Source organism: Haemaphysalis longicornis, unplaced genomic scaffold, assembly GCF_048455015.1.
Source record: "Haemaphysalis longicornis isolate Haplotype H1 unplaced genomic scaffold, Haemaphysalis longicornis Haplotype H1 scaffold_2, whole genome shotgun sequence".
In the NCBI taxonomy this organism is placed as follows: domain Eukaryota; kingdom Metazoa; phylum Arthropoda; class Arachnida; order Ixodida; family Ixodidae; genus Haemaphysalis; species Haemaphysalis longicornis.
In genome coordinates, this window is record NW_027526295.1 from 247,560,320 (window position 1) to 247,576,519 (window position 16,200).

The 16,200-nt window shown below is 48.7% G+C and overlaps 1 protein-coding gene and 1 non-coding gene across 3 annotated transcripts in view; both read right to left on the reverse strand.

Annotated features, from left to right (window-relative positions):
* Nucleotides 1-16,200, reverse strand: part of Tup (LIM1_Isl and LIM2_Isl domain-containing protein tup) — a 144,229-nt gene that overhangs the window by 66,065 nt on the left and 61,964 nt on the right. For both annotated transcript variants that reach the window (XM_077700074.1, XM_077700073.1), the window contains exon 3: nt 6,304-6,569. In XM_077700074.1, coding sequence (XP_077556200.1) covers nt 6,304-6,569 — 266 coding nt within the window. The remainder of the gene's footprint in view (nt 1-6,303; nt 6,570-16,200) is intronic.
* On the reverse strand, nt 7,971-8,043 carry Trnat-ggu (transfer RNA threonine (anticodon GGU)). The gene has a single exon. It is a non-coding gene; the product is annotated as a tRNA-Thr (tRNA).

Below are 16,200 nucleotides of genomic sequence, written 5' to 3' on the forward strand. Positions count from 1 at the left end.
GCTGGATATGTTGGGTTTAAAGGGTGGTCCTGAAAAGACAGGAACGTACTCCCTTTTTTTTAATATTCCTATTTTTTTCATCTCAGTGACTGTAGCTAAGCTCTCAAGCATTTCTCGGATACACAATGCAGTACAACCAAAGCAACCACGAACTAGCAATGAAGCTGCCGCTTAATTCATCGGACGATCGAATGATCGTTAGCTTGCTCGAAAGAAGAAAAAAACATTTCGTTTAATAAGAAGTATAAAACAAAACTGTGTCGAAGGAAGAGAATGTAATTGGAATCAAGTGATGTCTGGACCAAGTGATCTCTCACGCTTTAAAACAATCCATGTATACCCTTCGTGCTCTTCGAGCCCACGTGTCAGCACTCAGGACGCGCACAAAGAGTCGGCCTCTTCTCAGCCCGCCAAAATTGAAGCGCCACTAATGGCGGATTCAAAGTGCAACGGGCTTCATGTCGGGGTGTAAATTAAAGGGAATCGAGGGGGGGGGGGGGGGGTAATCCGGCGCAAATGCGACCCAGGGTGCAATCGTACCAGCCTAGCACTCATGCCGTACATGCGTTCAGTACGTCTGCTCGAAACTCGTCGGAAGTGTAACGCGCCCAGTTTGGACCTAAGCGTGAGGTCGGGTCATACCCCCCCCCCTTCCCCCCCGCCGTTCAAGCGCCATAGGTATAAATTCCCCTTCCCGCCATCTGGCCAGAGACATTCCTTAAAAAAAAAAAAAACTGCTGTTGATTCCTCTGTCATAGGAATCGGTAAAACACGAAAGTGAAATGTGCAGCGGAATCTGCAGCTGAGCATGATTTGCGGGTCGGCGACAGTCTTGTGGGTGTGCTTGGCGAGCGACGTCCTGCTAGCGGGTCGCTTCGGCAAAAGTGTACTGGCGTCATTTCCGTGACGGATATGACGTCAGCGAAATCTCGGGGTATCTCGGCATAAAACACCTTCGTGCTAAAATATAAAACCCGAAAACGACCAACGCTAAGTATAACACGCTATTCTTGGGGTTGTTCGTTTTTCTTTAGTACTAAAGGTTCCTTCCCCGCAAGAAGACCCTGTGTGCAGGGGTGCACCCTTTACAGGCCGCTTGCTTCGTTGTACTGGCGTCACTTCTGTGACGGATATGATGTCAGCGAAATATTCGTGTATCCGGGGATAAAACACTTTCGTGTTAAAAATATCCTGCGTTACTAATCCATGTGGTCAGTCCGGACCCGCCAATGAGCGGCGAATGTTTACGTTTCCACCATGCAAAATAACTAGCAGAATTTAAAAGTCACTGTACAATATCCAAGCGGATCTTGGCACCTACCCTCATTTTCGACGCGCAATATTGAGTCATGTAAACTTTTCATTCATATTCCTTGCATGCTTCTTGCATGCATCAGCCACTTTGCCTTTCCGCGGCCGTCCTTGCTGGGACGCTTTACGAGCGCCTTGTGTCACTGTGGCTAAGCTAAATTGTTTACTCCTTCATTTTTTTTTATTGCCCGTACTGCCTTGTACTCAGATAAACTTATTTTTAGAAACTTCGCTTTCTCTTGATTTTTTTTCTGCGGCTCGTAAATAATTGACAGTGCATCGTAGCAGATCGTCACAGTTTTGCCTGGGGCACAAACAAACGCGAAATGCGGAAGAAAACGAGCTTGTTACGACACAGCGTCGCTGGTGTATGCGCACAGCCACGTGGCCCGAGAAAGGACTGAACCGTGTTCTCTCGCATAAATCGGCCCGTTCAGGGCGGCGCTCACCTTTATGCGGCCCTTATATGCTCGATGCGCGCGCGTGTGAATGAATGAATAAAGACCGCAGACAAAGGGGCGAGCCGGCCGGGAAGGTTGGCAGCACCGCAATGAGATTGTTGGAGCCTTTTGCAAGCGCCGTGAATAATGAATGCGGCCTTCCTTAATCAGGTAAGCGCACCGTTCCGCCGCCACGGCAGCCGCCGGCGCCGTTGCACCGCTTCGGCCTCTCGCCGGGAGCTAGAAACACCTACTAGATACGAAAAAAGCCCCGAAACGGTACCTAACCACCCGGCAAACCACACGCTAGGTGCGCTTGGCCAAGAACGCAGGCAACGCCAGAAAACACTGCCGTGTGAAGGGTCGAGTTAGGGTTTTGGTTTGGAGGGTTTAGACAACAGGCGTTGGTTTCTCGGCTGTCTTGTCGTGCGTATGGTGGGGGAACCAGTGCACTGAAAAAATGCGCACAGTCGCGTTTGTTCCTTTTTCTTGGCTCGTCGAGCGAAGTGCGCCCTTCGCCCAAGGGGGGCCATTCCGTCTGCACGGCCGATCTGGCGCCCCGGGGCCCGCCACCTTTCGATTGTGTCGGCTCTGTTTGGAACGGCCTTTGTCGGCTACGTGCGAGACAATATAAGCCAGTTTAGGGCTTCCCCGGGTCGTTGCGCAGTCCGACCAGCCGCCACCACAGTCATTGGGAACGGCGGGAGCTGGGGTCTACGCTGAAAATGTGCTCATGCGCTCGTTCTGAGGTCTTTCTGGCCTCGGAACGGGAAGCTAAAGATCCAGAACCGTAGACGCAGGTCTGACCAGTTCCGACAGATTGTGCCGACTGATATTTGCATCTATTTAACTCCATGTCATCGCCTACGAAGCAAGGACAAGTGTGTGCATGTTTTAGTAATCCAGCGTACCCGCTAATGTTGGCGCAGCGTCAAGCCGTTAAGGAAGGGAGATTCAAGATTCCGCTTCATAGTTTTTTTTTTTTTTTTTTTCAACGCGATAGCGTTGTCTGTACCACTGCCAAGAAAATCTTCCTGTGTGCGAAGCCAACCTGAGCGAAAGAATAATTGAGGAAGGAATGCCGATCCAGCAATGAAGAGCAGGCGGCACCTCCGTTGTTAGGCGACGCCGAGGATCGTTCGCCTCATCTATGCTCGCTGCCGCGGGACGCTCGTGTAAAGTGTGAAAGCTGCGTCTGTCCGCTGGTTGTCCTTTGTCGGGTGACTACCCGCACCCGAGGTACGTCAGCGTTCCAAGGCTTGCGCTCAAGCCAGCGCTACACCTCAGTTACGGCCTCGGACATGCCATCGTCGCAGTTGAACTTGCGGCAGAACGCCGTGATAAAAAGCGGAGCAGCGAAAAAAAAGGCAGAAGAAGCAACTTGAACGTACTGGTCCCGCTGCTGCATAAAAATAAAAAGCGGGTAAGCGCGCTGATGTCCTGCTTAACCTTTCTGTGTATACCAGCCCACAACCTTTCCCAGCCATGCTGAACCTGAACCACGGACATATATAGCTATATCGCACTACCACAGCATTCACGGGTGGAACGGCTCTTAAGCTGTGTGCAGTGTGGATGTATTTGCTAATTCGCATATGCGAAACCACTTTTCACACAACTACGGCGTTGATAAGCCAAGAATCGCCAAGGGTGATACTCGGTTTAGTTCTAATCTCGAATACACGACGCGAAATAACGCTAGTTACTGTTTTCTTTTCGGCATAGGAGGAAACCAGCAGGTGACTAAACGGTAAATTCTCAGAAACTGGTTCGAAGCGAAAAAGCTCGATCTCGTATCCCACCGATGGCTGAGAATATATTTGAAGGATATGCCGGGTAGCATTCCATTCAAACATATCCGCACCGAGAGCCGTGCCAGCAGCATCGTAGCAGCGCAAGCAACTTTCACTAAAACACGGGATTTTAGATTAGAGACCTATATATATGCACGGGACTTGATCAACCGATAGGAGCATGGCGCTGAACGTTCCTCGTCGCGTACACGTATTTCCCTCCTACTCTGGGGACCCCGTGCGTAGCTCATATTTACACCGGGGGCGGAACTACGAGTTGTGTCTGTTTCAAAGATGTCCATTTCACGTCTGTTTCAAGACGAGGTGCAGTTGCACTGGCGAGGCCTTCAACCTGTACTACTGTTAACAAATCAACGTCGCTTTTGATTGTCTTTCGTTACACAAGTTTTGTCTGCTCTCGACCAATCAGAGCCCGCTCGATTGGTCGCTCGAAACGAGCGTGAAATGAACAAAAGCTCATAATTCCGCCACCAGCTGAAGCTTTTTTTGTAGTACATTAGTGAACAGGCACTAAAAAGTGTACCAGGACTGCTAACAGAGACCCACAGACAACCTTCACGATTTGAGTGGGAAGCTACGTACAGCAGATCGGACAGCCGTGTCCCACTGCAGCAAAAAGTGAACAACCTAGAAAAAGGAGGTGGACGCAGCGATGATTCCATGCCGATTCCTTGCCAATTTGCATGCTCGTCAGTGGGCCGCACTCGTTTGAAAACGCGCGGTGGGAAGCCATGCGATAAAAAAATCTCCCGGGGAGCCAGGGCACAGCGGTTGGCCGTTGGCGTCGTGCCTGGTTTCGACCACCGCCGTGTGGAAATGCGTCTCTTCAATCAGGCTCGAATCTGGGGAGCGCTACCGATTCGGGGCAGCGGCCGAGCTCCTTTTCGCACTGCTATCATTAGTCTTAATTTTTTTGGGATAACCTGCTAGTCTGATTGTGGATTTTGTGATGGTCCGGAGAATGGCGCGATGGTCCATTACGCCTTTTCAAAGTCGTCAACTTTACTAGGGGAAAGATCATGTGATGCCCATTTAACCGTTGCGTGAAACACTGAGCACTACAGCATTCAACCGTCAAACATGTACACGTTTACCTGAAGCGACGAATCGTCATGAATTGTAGCATATTGCAATTAGATATGCTTGTAAACAATACATTTCGCACTGTTTTTATGCAACAGCCAGCGAACCCAGTTCTGAGGGGTCTTCTGTGCCGGACGCGCTTTATTTTTAATAAGCGATTTGTGAAATAGCAGCCAAATCCCTTTCATATGCATATCTTTGAGTGCCTCCTTGTTTAAGTTCGCCTCTTCAAAATATTGCTATCGCGCGGAGGCTCAGGCGCGCGGTGGATGGCAGTTGAGGTTTATAATCACATTTTTATGTGCTCAAGCTGGAAGTGGGCGTGTACCTACTAGCTTTACCGGCGCACATGAAAATGGGAGAGGCGAGCGTCGGCTGCAGCAAAATTGTTGCTTCTCCGCTCCCAGAATTGAACATAAGCGCGAATCACAACTTGGGGTGAGTACTTCGCCATGAAACATTTGTAATTGTTCGCAATATAGCTTTTTATTTGTTTGCTAGCTTGGTTAGTTGTTGTCGTTGTCGTTGTCGTTGTTGTTGTTGTTGTTGTTGGTGGTGGTGGTGGTGGTGGTACCCTATTGTTAACAGAAGGAAATGTACGTATTGGGACGATGATAATACACAGTGACGTCTCGTGCGAGAATTCTTGGTGAGAGAAAACCTTCCGTAAGCTGCCGCAAAGTGTGTGTAGAGCGACTACTTGCATCTTCCTTAGTGTTCAAGTTCTGCCCTCAGGCTGTTATGGTAGTGCAAAATAGGACCTAAAAGGGGCAGACAACTACAAAAAGGCGTCCAGGAAGGTAGCTCTGCAGGCCATGTACAAAGTCAATTCACACCTGATGAAGACCGGGAGCTCGACCCTGGTTTTTAATACTATTACTTCTGGACCGACCTTCAGTGATCAATTTCCCTAGCTTACAGCACTTCGTCCGTCTTTCCGTCTGCCCAGATCGTACCGCGATTCCTCCACCAGGCATGTTCCGCTATCAAATAGACACGAGTTGCCGCGTTTATTGTCCCTCGTAAGAACTTCGGCCTCTTTCTCATAGGGGACGGCCCGATTACAGGCCGACAACGTAGCAATTGCCTCGTACAGCGGCAGTCATTCATTACGTCTCGCGCCCTCGGCTCTGTGCTTTAGAAATGTGAAAGAGAGCCAGCCCCCGCTCCGCTTGCGGTGCGCTCTCCCGCGCGCCATCATCGCGTCCTCCGCGGGGCGTCGGGAGGAGAGCGCGAAGCAGCGTCTCCGCTACGGGGTCGCGCGGGCAATTAATTGCTCTCTTCGAGACCACCTCCGTCTTTAGCGGATCTCGGCACCGAATCGGCTTCCCCGACGGGGACGACGCCGTTGGCTCCCCGCCCCGCCATTAGCTTAATTGCCTCCCTGCGGAGCGCGTCGCGTTGACGGGGAGACGCGGGGACAGGGTTTTCTGCACTTTCCCGCCTATTTCCACGCTCTTCTGACGGCTTTGAGCCCGGTGTGGAGCTGGTGATGCACATCTAGTACGGAACTGTGTTTATTTGTACTTAAGCATGTATTGTTTAGGAATAGAGTAAACATTCGTCATAATGAAATCGCTAGCAAACAACCTCCGCTTATAACGAAGCGAGTCTCTCGTGTCGCGCGCTGTTATAAGAGGGACAAGAGAACTCACGGGCGACGTGGATGCCGTTGGTGGGCCCAGTGGCTGTGGCGGGGCCCCCTCCCGCCGCGGAGGAGGCGAACTTGTCGAGCACGTCGTGGTCGGCGCGGCAGAAGAGGCCGTCCTCTCGCAGCGCGAACTCGTCGCCCGGGATGAGCTGGCGTGCGCAGGCCTGGCACCGGAAGCAGTCCAGGTGGTACACGTGCTGCCGGGCGCGCATCACGAAGTCCGTGCGGCTGAAGCCCTGCCGGCACTTGGAGCACTTGGTGCCGAACAGCCTGCGCGAATGGGAGGAGAGGCGCCAAAATTTAAAGCAAGGACGGGGCGAAGAAAGCTAGCATACATGATATACGGCCTTCATTGTTGAGTTTACGCGTTTTATCCACAAATCATCGTCTTGACTGTTTATCCCCTGGGCGATGATGAGACCAAACTCGGGCGTCGTCGACGTGGAGACAACATTTAGGGCACCAAAAGCAGACGTTTTACTCACATCGCTTATTCATCCACCACCAAATGTTGATCGTAAATGCAATGTATAGTGGCCATCCGAACGAGACTTCACGATCGCGACGAACAGGTGCAAGGGGCACTGCTCAACTGTGTGTGTTAAGTTTCAACTGTTCCCCATGCCTATACCGTTCGTAAAGCTAGACAAGGTGCACTGGCAGCCATTTTAAGTCACCCTCTGCCCCGGAAGAAAAAATCAGGGTAGAAGCGCTTCATAGGTTCAGAGTAGGCAAAGGTTCACGAAGCGGAACAGGAGAGCTACCTCCGCACGTGAGAGCGATACACGTGGTGATAGCGATACAAGGGAGAGAAGGTTAGCGAGATGCGCTTGACCAACGACGGATATTAAATGCCTATGCTCGAAATCTGTCAAGACGATAGGTGTCCAGTGGCTTAATTTAGTCCACGTATTCTCGCGTCTTTTCGCCGGTGGCTGCAGGTCGATAGCGCTGGCAGCTGGTGTAGGTAAAAATGGTCCCGAAAAAAATGGTCCCGAAAAAAATGGTCGTACAGTCAAGATAGGAAAAAATAATCCCGTAAAAATTGGTCACACAAAACGCGTTCGCGGAGACGACCGGGGTACTTATGCTTCCTCACTGTTCCGACCGGATTGTGTGTTTTTAGGCAAAAAACATGGAATGAATAACTAATCTACAGGCAAATTCATGTCGTTCCTTAATGTTGATTGATTTGATTGATTGTGGGGTTTAACGCGCCGACGCAACGCAGGCGATGAGGCGCGCCGTAGTGGAGGGCTCCGGATTAATTTTGACCACCTGGGGATCTTTAACGTGCGCCGAAATCTCGTACACACGGGCGTTTTTGCTTTTAGCCTCCATCAGAAAAGCGGCCGCCGCGGCCGGGAATCGAACCCGCGACCTTGTGCTCAGCAGCGCAACGCCTTAGCCACTGAGCCACCGCGGCGGGTTTGTCCCTTAATGTTATAAAGAGATATCTATATATATATATATATATATATATATATATATATATATATATATATATATATATTTTCTGTCTATATATATATATATATATATATATATATATATAGACAGAAAATAAGGGTTGGCAGCCAAGAAAACCTCGGAAAGCAAAGGGGAGGTTGTGGTGGGTCATAGAAAGAGATGAAGAATTTTTTGAGTCGAAAAGAAAGTGGTGAAAAAATGCCCGCCGGGTGGGATCCGAACCCACGACCTCCAGAATACCGGTCTGGTGCGATAACCACTACGCTACCGGCGGGGCTGTTTCCCCAGCACTTTCTCGGGTATTTATGTTAAGGTATTTTTGTTTCCTGCGCCTGGGGGTGGTAGCCAGCGCCACTCGGACTACTCGGGGTGAAGGGGACCTTCTTTTTAACCCCCGGGCCGTGACTCGAGTGTCTACGACCCCCTTCACCTGTCTACGGTCCTCTTCACCCATTTCTGGCCCATTTCTGGCCCATAAATATTAAAGCATCCCATCTTTTGCTCAACCATTTAGCTAAAGTGCTAAGGCAAAAAATCAAAACCGCAAAAAATGTTCACATCTTACCAACTTGAAAGGTAACACGTCGGTCCGAGCATAAGACCATTTTCTCCTAGACTGCCACCAGGACCATTTTTTCCGGTACCATTTTTCGGGACCATTTTCTCCGGGACAGTTTTTTTCCGTTTCCCGCTGGCACCACGGAGTGTGCTCCCTTTAAAAATCGTGTTGATTTTATGTTATCGCACTTTTGCTTTTTTTATCAGAGACATTGAACTCGTGACCGGCGCCATCCTCGATTTCATATGAAACACTCAGACTACCTGCGTCTACAAACTACTTTTCTCTTTTGCTGAAAGCGAACTCTTGGATTACGTACCGTTCTTAGTGCCATCTCACCTACCTAATTTGCAATGTTACTCGGAATATTTTCTCGGAAGACGTATAAACCCAAGAGTAATGCTGAGGACATAATCGGTTTAGGCATTGTATTGGCAGACGCGCTGTTCGTGCCTGGCTTGACCCCCACGTCCTTCGTAAGACAGGACCGCGGAAAATGGTTCGATCGGGACGGGTTCAAGTGCTTCTTTTATACGTTCTAGCCCATCGGCCGGAGGGGGGATATCGTGACCGCTCAGCAGTGACGCCCAGTGCATCGTTCGATCGCGTGCAAGTTTCCGCCAACACGTTGAGATTTACGAACCGGGGCTCGTGTTGACAACGAGCAAACATCCAGGCGGACTCCGAACTCCAACTTCTCCCCGCACACACACCCACACGAACAAGCGCCAGGAGCACCGGTAGCGTGAGAGATCGCACGAGGTGTACACTGCTCTGAAGGCGTGGTCGTGCAATCAACACGCGGTCGCGCTGTTTTCAGCCAACATGGGATCGAGTATGCGCTTTTTGGGCACGCATGCAGCCGAGAATGCCGGATCGCCGGACCATCTCACGTTGCTCGCGCGTGGTTCCGTTTGGCGCCGTCTTTCACAGAGAAAGGTACGCGTGAAAATTTGTGTTGGGTTTCTCCCTGCGGGTGTTGTGCAAACAGAGAACAAACTGAGGCAGGGCCAACTTTACAGGGAAAATTAACTTTAAAAGGGGCAAGAAACTGCAATTTCCGCTGATGAAAGTGATGATATACCCTGCGCGCCCATGTCCGTGCGCCAGTCACGTGACCTCGCGGAACTACGCGAGAGACTATACTATCGCAAGGCCACCGCAAGCTCACAGGTCCGCAAAGTTCCTTTTAAAGGCAAGAAGGACGTGGTGAGATGACGTCGGTTATTTTTAACGTCTGACGTGAAAACACAACCATCATGTTACGTCACCGAAGCGGCGAGTGGCGTCACTTCCAGGTATATATATATATATATATATATATATATATATATATATATATATATATATATATATATATATATATATACATATATATATAAGCAGTTGAGAAAAGGACTGGTCCTCCAGTCTAAACGTCAGTAAACCACTGTTTTTGTTTTTAATCGTGCGTCTACCCCGTTTTCTCAACTATATCTATATCTATCTATCTATCTATCTATCTATCTATCTATCTATATATATATATATATATATATATATATATATATATATATATATATATATATATATATATATATATATATATATATATATATATATATATATTTGTAGAACAGAGACGTACGGGACGAGGGATTCCGTAAGGACACATATCAAAGTTGCAGTCCTTATTGCCAGTGCTGTTTGGCGTTTTAACAGTGTTTTATAGTGCCGAATGAGGTATGATTGCCTTTTTTTTTATGCAGGAATAAATAATAGAAAATTCAAGTCGAGAAAAAATGCGCCGTTTTTTCCGGAAGCGGGATTCCCGCTTCCGGAAAAAACGGCGCATTTTTTCTCGACTTGAATTTTCTATTATTTATTCCTGCATAAAAAAAAGGCAATCATACCTCATTCGGCACTATAAAACACTGTTAAAACGCCAAACAGCACTGGCAATAAGGACTGCAACTTTGATATATATATATATATATATATATACATACATACGCAGTAGGTCTACTTTTTTATTTATTTCATTCTACATCCTCCTAGCTTAAGGGCAACAAGTAATCCCATTCATCCGCCCCGTACCTCGCCGGCCATTCAATACTTCGCACCGCCTGCACCTTTGGTGACTGAAGGCACTAAAGCATGTAGACGGGCGTGAGCTCCAGAGAAGTGATAAAAAATGACGAAGTCTACAATACTGCACAGACTCAGTCAAGTGACTCTGTTTCTTGCGCAATTACGAGCGTGCACGTATAACACATATCACACTGAAAGGCGTGTATTTTGGAAATTAAGCAGCCTAAATTGAGTTTGCTGAGAATTTGAATAGCTAGCGCAGGAATTTAGGGTACTTCACAAGAGCTCACCGGCCTGAAAAAAATGTAGTCGTAGGAGCTACCTTCTTCAGTAATGAGCGTAAAACCAAAGGAGTGTGCCTTTTTTTCCTTTTTTATAATTATCAGCTAATGAGAATGGTTACGCTTAGTAAGTACCTGCCCCATCGATGTGAGCCCCGAATGTCCAGAAAAACGCAACAACCTAAACGTTCGGGTTGTTTTTGTGCACCATACATAACCGTTGGTCGCAATAAACGTAACGGTGCATTTGTAGAGGTTGAGCTAAACCATTCTCTTACGAAATTTTATTTTTTATTTCTGTTCTTCAGCAAGCTTTCGAGTACAACACCTGATTAAGACGCACTTACCAGAAATCAACTGCACTGAGCTTTCTAATCACGTGAAAGGAATAAATATCATTTCGAAATTCCTTCGACGGCGGCGGTCCATCCGCTGCTGTCTCTAATTTTCGGAAGTCCCAAAAGCCCTTCCAGACTATCAGGTAGACCTGCTCGCCGAATCGTAGTACAAATATTTCTGTCCGTCCCCTTTCATAGAAGAAAAACGAAGCAGTGGATAAAAGGAGAAAGAATAAACGTAAGAAGTGACGGCGGGGGCAAAGCCATCGTATTTGGCAAAGCTGTTGGCTCCCCCAGCGCGGTGCGGGCCGGTCGCGAGGCCTTCACTCGGCACTCGTATCGGACGAATCCCGCCGCTATCGCTACACGCCTTCGGCGAGGTGTGGACGCCGGGAGAAAGAAGGGCAATAAGAAGTTGCAGCAATAAAGAAAAGGGGCAGGCGGAGATATTCCGTGCTCATTTCTCGGGCCCGCCGTTCCCATCTCCATGCCCCCCTCCCCAGTACGGCAGAAATTGATAAGCAGGGCCCCCTCTTTCGGTGGTTGTTGCAGATACCTGAGCAACATACGGATCTGGCGTGAGGCCACAGTGGAACAGAAAACAAAGCCAACTCCAGTTAACATCGCCTCCATCGACTAATATGACACCATGAGAAGGCTTCGTACATAGTGCTTATATAAGTTTATGCGCATGATTTCGTTTACTTGTACCATGGCCACATCAAACCTGTTTCGTGGTCCCAGGATTGTTCGACGAGATTGGGATCTTTTAATTTGCCTGGTATCTTAGCTGCTTCATATGCCAAGACGTCTACCGTGCATCCTAGAGTTGAATGCGCGGCTTACTAACTTCGCTGCGTGCTATACAGGCGCTCGGTGGTGAGGCAGCGAGTATGAATAAAGTATTACGACCGCGATTGCCAGTGTAACGTCATCAAGAGCCCCCCGGATGCTCGATCTCGCTGTCATGACCGAAACGTGCAGGTAATCGCAATGGCCTTTGTGTAACGAGTCCCTGACTCAGCCCAAATTCTTTTGCGAGCTTTTTGAGGCTTTGTATTTCACGAACCCTTATTGTAACATTAGACCGTTCAGAAAAGAGGATCACATATGAGATTTGTAGAGCACCAAAGCTGCAAAACATTGCGTTCTCGTTTTTTTTCATGAGCATTTGCAGCTAGAATGTTATTGGTGCGAACCTGCGGTGTTCCATAGATTCCTGATGTCAGCCATACTGGACGCAGCTGAAGTACTAACTTGTGAAATAACGGGAAACTTAACAGTTCACTCGCAAGCGACTGTAATAACTGTGGGGAGGAGTGGCATCAGAAATGCAATTACGTTATTAATTTCGTATATGCCCTTTTCGTAAATTCGCCTTCGCAGTCAGTTATTGCATCCATTAGCAATCTCCCCTCCCTTCCTCTTCTCTCCCTCTCTCACTCGCTTTCTTCTCCGTTATAAACCAAGGATCATTTCACAAAACTGTGACAAATCATGGCTTAATTAAATGCACACGGAGCTTCCGCAGGTCTCTAGAACCACCCGCCTGCTTCATGCACATCGGACAGGAACAGCTAGGCACAAAGAAGGGACTCGGACACAGCGCCGTTTTCGCGTCCCTTCTTTTTTGCCAGCTGTTCCTGGGTGCTGTGCGTGAAGAATTTAAAATACCAACTACTCTGTCAGTCGACACTCGTCACCCGCTTGCGTTTACGCCACTGCGGCGAGCGCAAAACGGTTTCGTGAACAAGGCATTACTGTGCACATAGCGGAACCCGTACGGGAAAGGCAAGCATAATCGGCTAACCTTCATTGGAGCCATTCAGACTACTTCATTTAACAACATCGGGCCCTAAAAAGAAAAACTGCGTTTCTTTTTCCGTCTATGGGACAACCCAATTTTCAACTTTTCTCACGATTTCGGGCGCCTTGCATTCAAGAGTGCATACATCGCATGCTACGTATTTGCAAAAAAGAAGCAGAAATGTGCGCGGAGACTGGGAACATATATATTTACGCATTTCTTCTTTCTGAGCCCCAAGAAACGAGAAGTAAAACCTAGGGACCAATTTTTCAGCGACCGCCGCACGAGTCAGTAGTATTAACTCTATGCGCCGCACGATACGGATGCCAGGGTTGCCAGGTCTTCAGAAGGAAAAGTCGCTGCCGAATGTATAGCCAAAAAAAGACGTTACCTAAAAGTGAATGTTTGAAAATGAGCTAGAAAAGTCGAAATTTTCAGCAAGGCGATGCTAGTAGGTACTTTTTGATTACCTTCGCGGAAAAAACGCAGAAATTCCGAGTAAGAAAACCGTGTCACAAATTTTATTCGTTTGCTGTGGTGCTGGAAACCGACAGCGGTTGACCACCGTGTACAAAAAGCTAAAATATGCAAGTTTAGGCAAATAATTCAAAGAATAGGAATGACTTAGAACGTGCGTTCGCTGCACACCATGCTTTACCATTTGCGCTGCCTCTTTACATTCCCGTGCCTATTTACATCGTCATACCACTACCCTCCACTCCGGATGAAATGTCGAGCTCCCGTAAACTACTGAACCATTACACGTTAAACCGACGACGTTGCTTGAAGGCTTTGACGCTGTTCATACGACATCAGCTGGGCCAGATATTAAAAAGAGCTAGGCGAATTTCGATTTGGGCAGGTAAGGTGCTGTACGGTGCTGTGTTTGAGTGAGTGATTTGTTTCGAGTCCTATTCTTGACTTTTCCGGATCACTGTCATCTGTCTAAAGGTGTGCTCCGTTCTGTTTTGTCAGTTTGTCTCGACGACTGAAATGCACTTTAGTAACGATCATATAAGGCCCGTTTTGTAGAGAGTGGGGCGTCGGAAGGGCACGGAAATATATAGAATCAAGAATGCTCAAAGGCGCCAGAAAGTAGCCAAGTCGCCGCACCAAAAGTTCCGTCGCCACGAGTCTCGAAAAGTCGCCAGTTACGCGACAAAACGCCAGACCTGGCAACCATGACGGACGCCGCGAGTGCGCACCGATTCCGTATAGCGTCGTGCCGTCGCGCAGGCAGCGCTTTTTCTTCAACGGACGAACGTGACTTGGACACCTGTCAAAGATAATCCGCACGTGAGGCGTTGTACACACGGCCAACGCGGCCTCCACGACGCGTTATTATGCGGCGCCGAACGACCCGCTGACGCCAGGAGCGAAATGTTTTGTTTCGCGCGGTTCCGCATAGGCGACACGGTCAAGCCACCCACGCTTTCATCGCGGCCTTGGCCCGACCACCCGGCGAGGGGACCCCGCATTGTCGGCTTCAACCACGTCGGCAGCGAGAAGAAATGGGTTTTTGAACGAAACCTTGAAGGCAGCCGTGTCCCAGTGCTGTTGACGTTGCATATGCGACGTGAACTCTTTGGAACTACAACGGGAAGACGAGATAAAGCGCCATTTGCGCGACCGCTCACCAAACAACGCGAACTCCTTGTATTTCTGTTCTTTTTTGGATGTAATGCTGAACACTTCTTTCTAACAGACGTAAAGGCTTGTGGCTGTTTGTGCTTGCAAACACAATGGAGAGTGCTTCAGCCAAAGGGGGTTCTTTGGGGGATCGAACACCCACCTCTGCACCCCCCCCCCCTCTCCTCATTCGCTGGAAATTTTTTCCACGCAACGTGTAAGCGAGTGGTAGTGTTTTCTTTTGGCAAAACTTCATTCCCATTACCAGTGACGCCCCCCCCCCCCCCTCCTCACATAAATGTAATATTTTACTACAGTCCTGCCCACAGGTTTTCCCTTTCGCAGAAGAAAGTATCAGAGCTCCACACAGGCGGAACTAAAGCGGACAGACACTGCTGTTCAAACACGCTTTACCATCGTGATCTTTGGTGCAGTAGTTACTCTTCGTTTGTTGACACAACCGCCGCGGTGGCTCAGTGGCTAAGGCGTTGCGCTGCTGAGCTCAAGGACGTGGGTTGGAATCCCGGCCGCTGTGGCAGCTTTTCTGGTAAAGGCGAGAAGCAAAAACGCCCGTGTGTCGACATTTTGGCGCGCGTTCAAGATCCCCAGGCGGTCTAAATTAATCCGGAGCCCTCCACTACGGCGCGCCTCATAGCACAGGTGTAACTCCGGCTCGCGCGCCCCCTGCCTGAAACTGCGCCAGCGGGAGTTCTGTTCTTTCTGTGCTTGCTTTTCCTCCTGCACGTGCCGGCGTTGCATTGTCACTCTGAAATCATTTGCTGGCACGATTGTCGAGGGTTCAATTTTCTTTCATTATTTTGTGCCTGTGATTACTAAGTGTTTCTTCTTTTAAAGCGGAGCTGTTTAGGTTTGAGCTTGGTCCGGTGGCGTTAGCAAAAAAATACCAAGAAGAAAACTGCGCTGCCTTAAGGGCGCACCACCGCAGATAGGGTATTATAACAATGAAGCCGTCTTCTGCGCCTGCTCGAGTTTGAGCACAATGGGCGTATGTGTATGCGCACCCTTTACTATGCCGTTTTAAAGCCGATAGTCTTTCTTGGGCTAGTAAAACGCAAAGAAAAAATAAAAGAAATTCGCGCAGCTGCATAGGGGTGCAAGGCTGGTCGACCAAGCTTCTCCTCCCCTGGGATACGCTGTCAGTGTGGGGGCCGACGGCCTTGTAAAATCCGGCTAAACTTGGCCTCACCCCTCAACACTTAGCCTAGCCTATGAAGAACGCGCAAAACCTAACACAACTTAGCAAAATCTAGCAAAGCCGGAAGAAGATAGGTCGGGCCCCAGCTCCGTTATCTCTCCAGCTTGGCAACGCTAGTGCAAGCCGTGTCAATTTTTGTACTGTTTTGTACTAATTAGGAAAGTGCACTGATTTGTGACGGAGCAGCACTTATAAACACTAGATTATACCTGTGCATGCTGTAAAATAAGACGATGAAACATTTCGATGCCCACGTTTATCAGCCGGAGACGTTTGCTCTGATGTCATAGAATGCACTTTTTATGATACGCGTACGCCACGAGTACGATGTGCGTGCCAACGAGCGAGAGGGATCAGTAAACGCAGCATCAGGAGGGAAGAAAACGTCGGGGACCACTAACCGCGTCAAAGCACACATAAAAATAGCTTTATCTGGTCAGGACTGAAGAAACCACATCGCTATTTGCATTGGACTTCCAGGCGTGTGTGCAATGAAATTTTCTCAGCGATGTATGTGCGCCGCACGCGCGG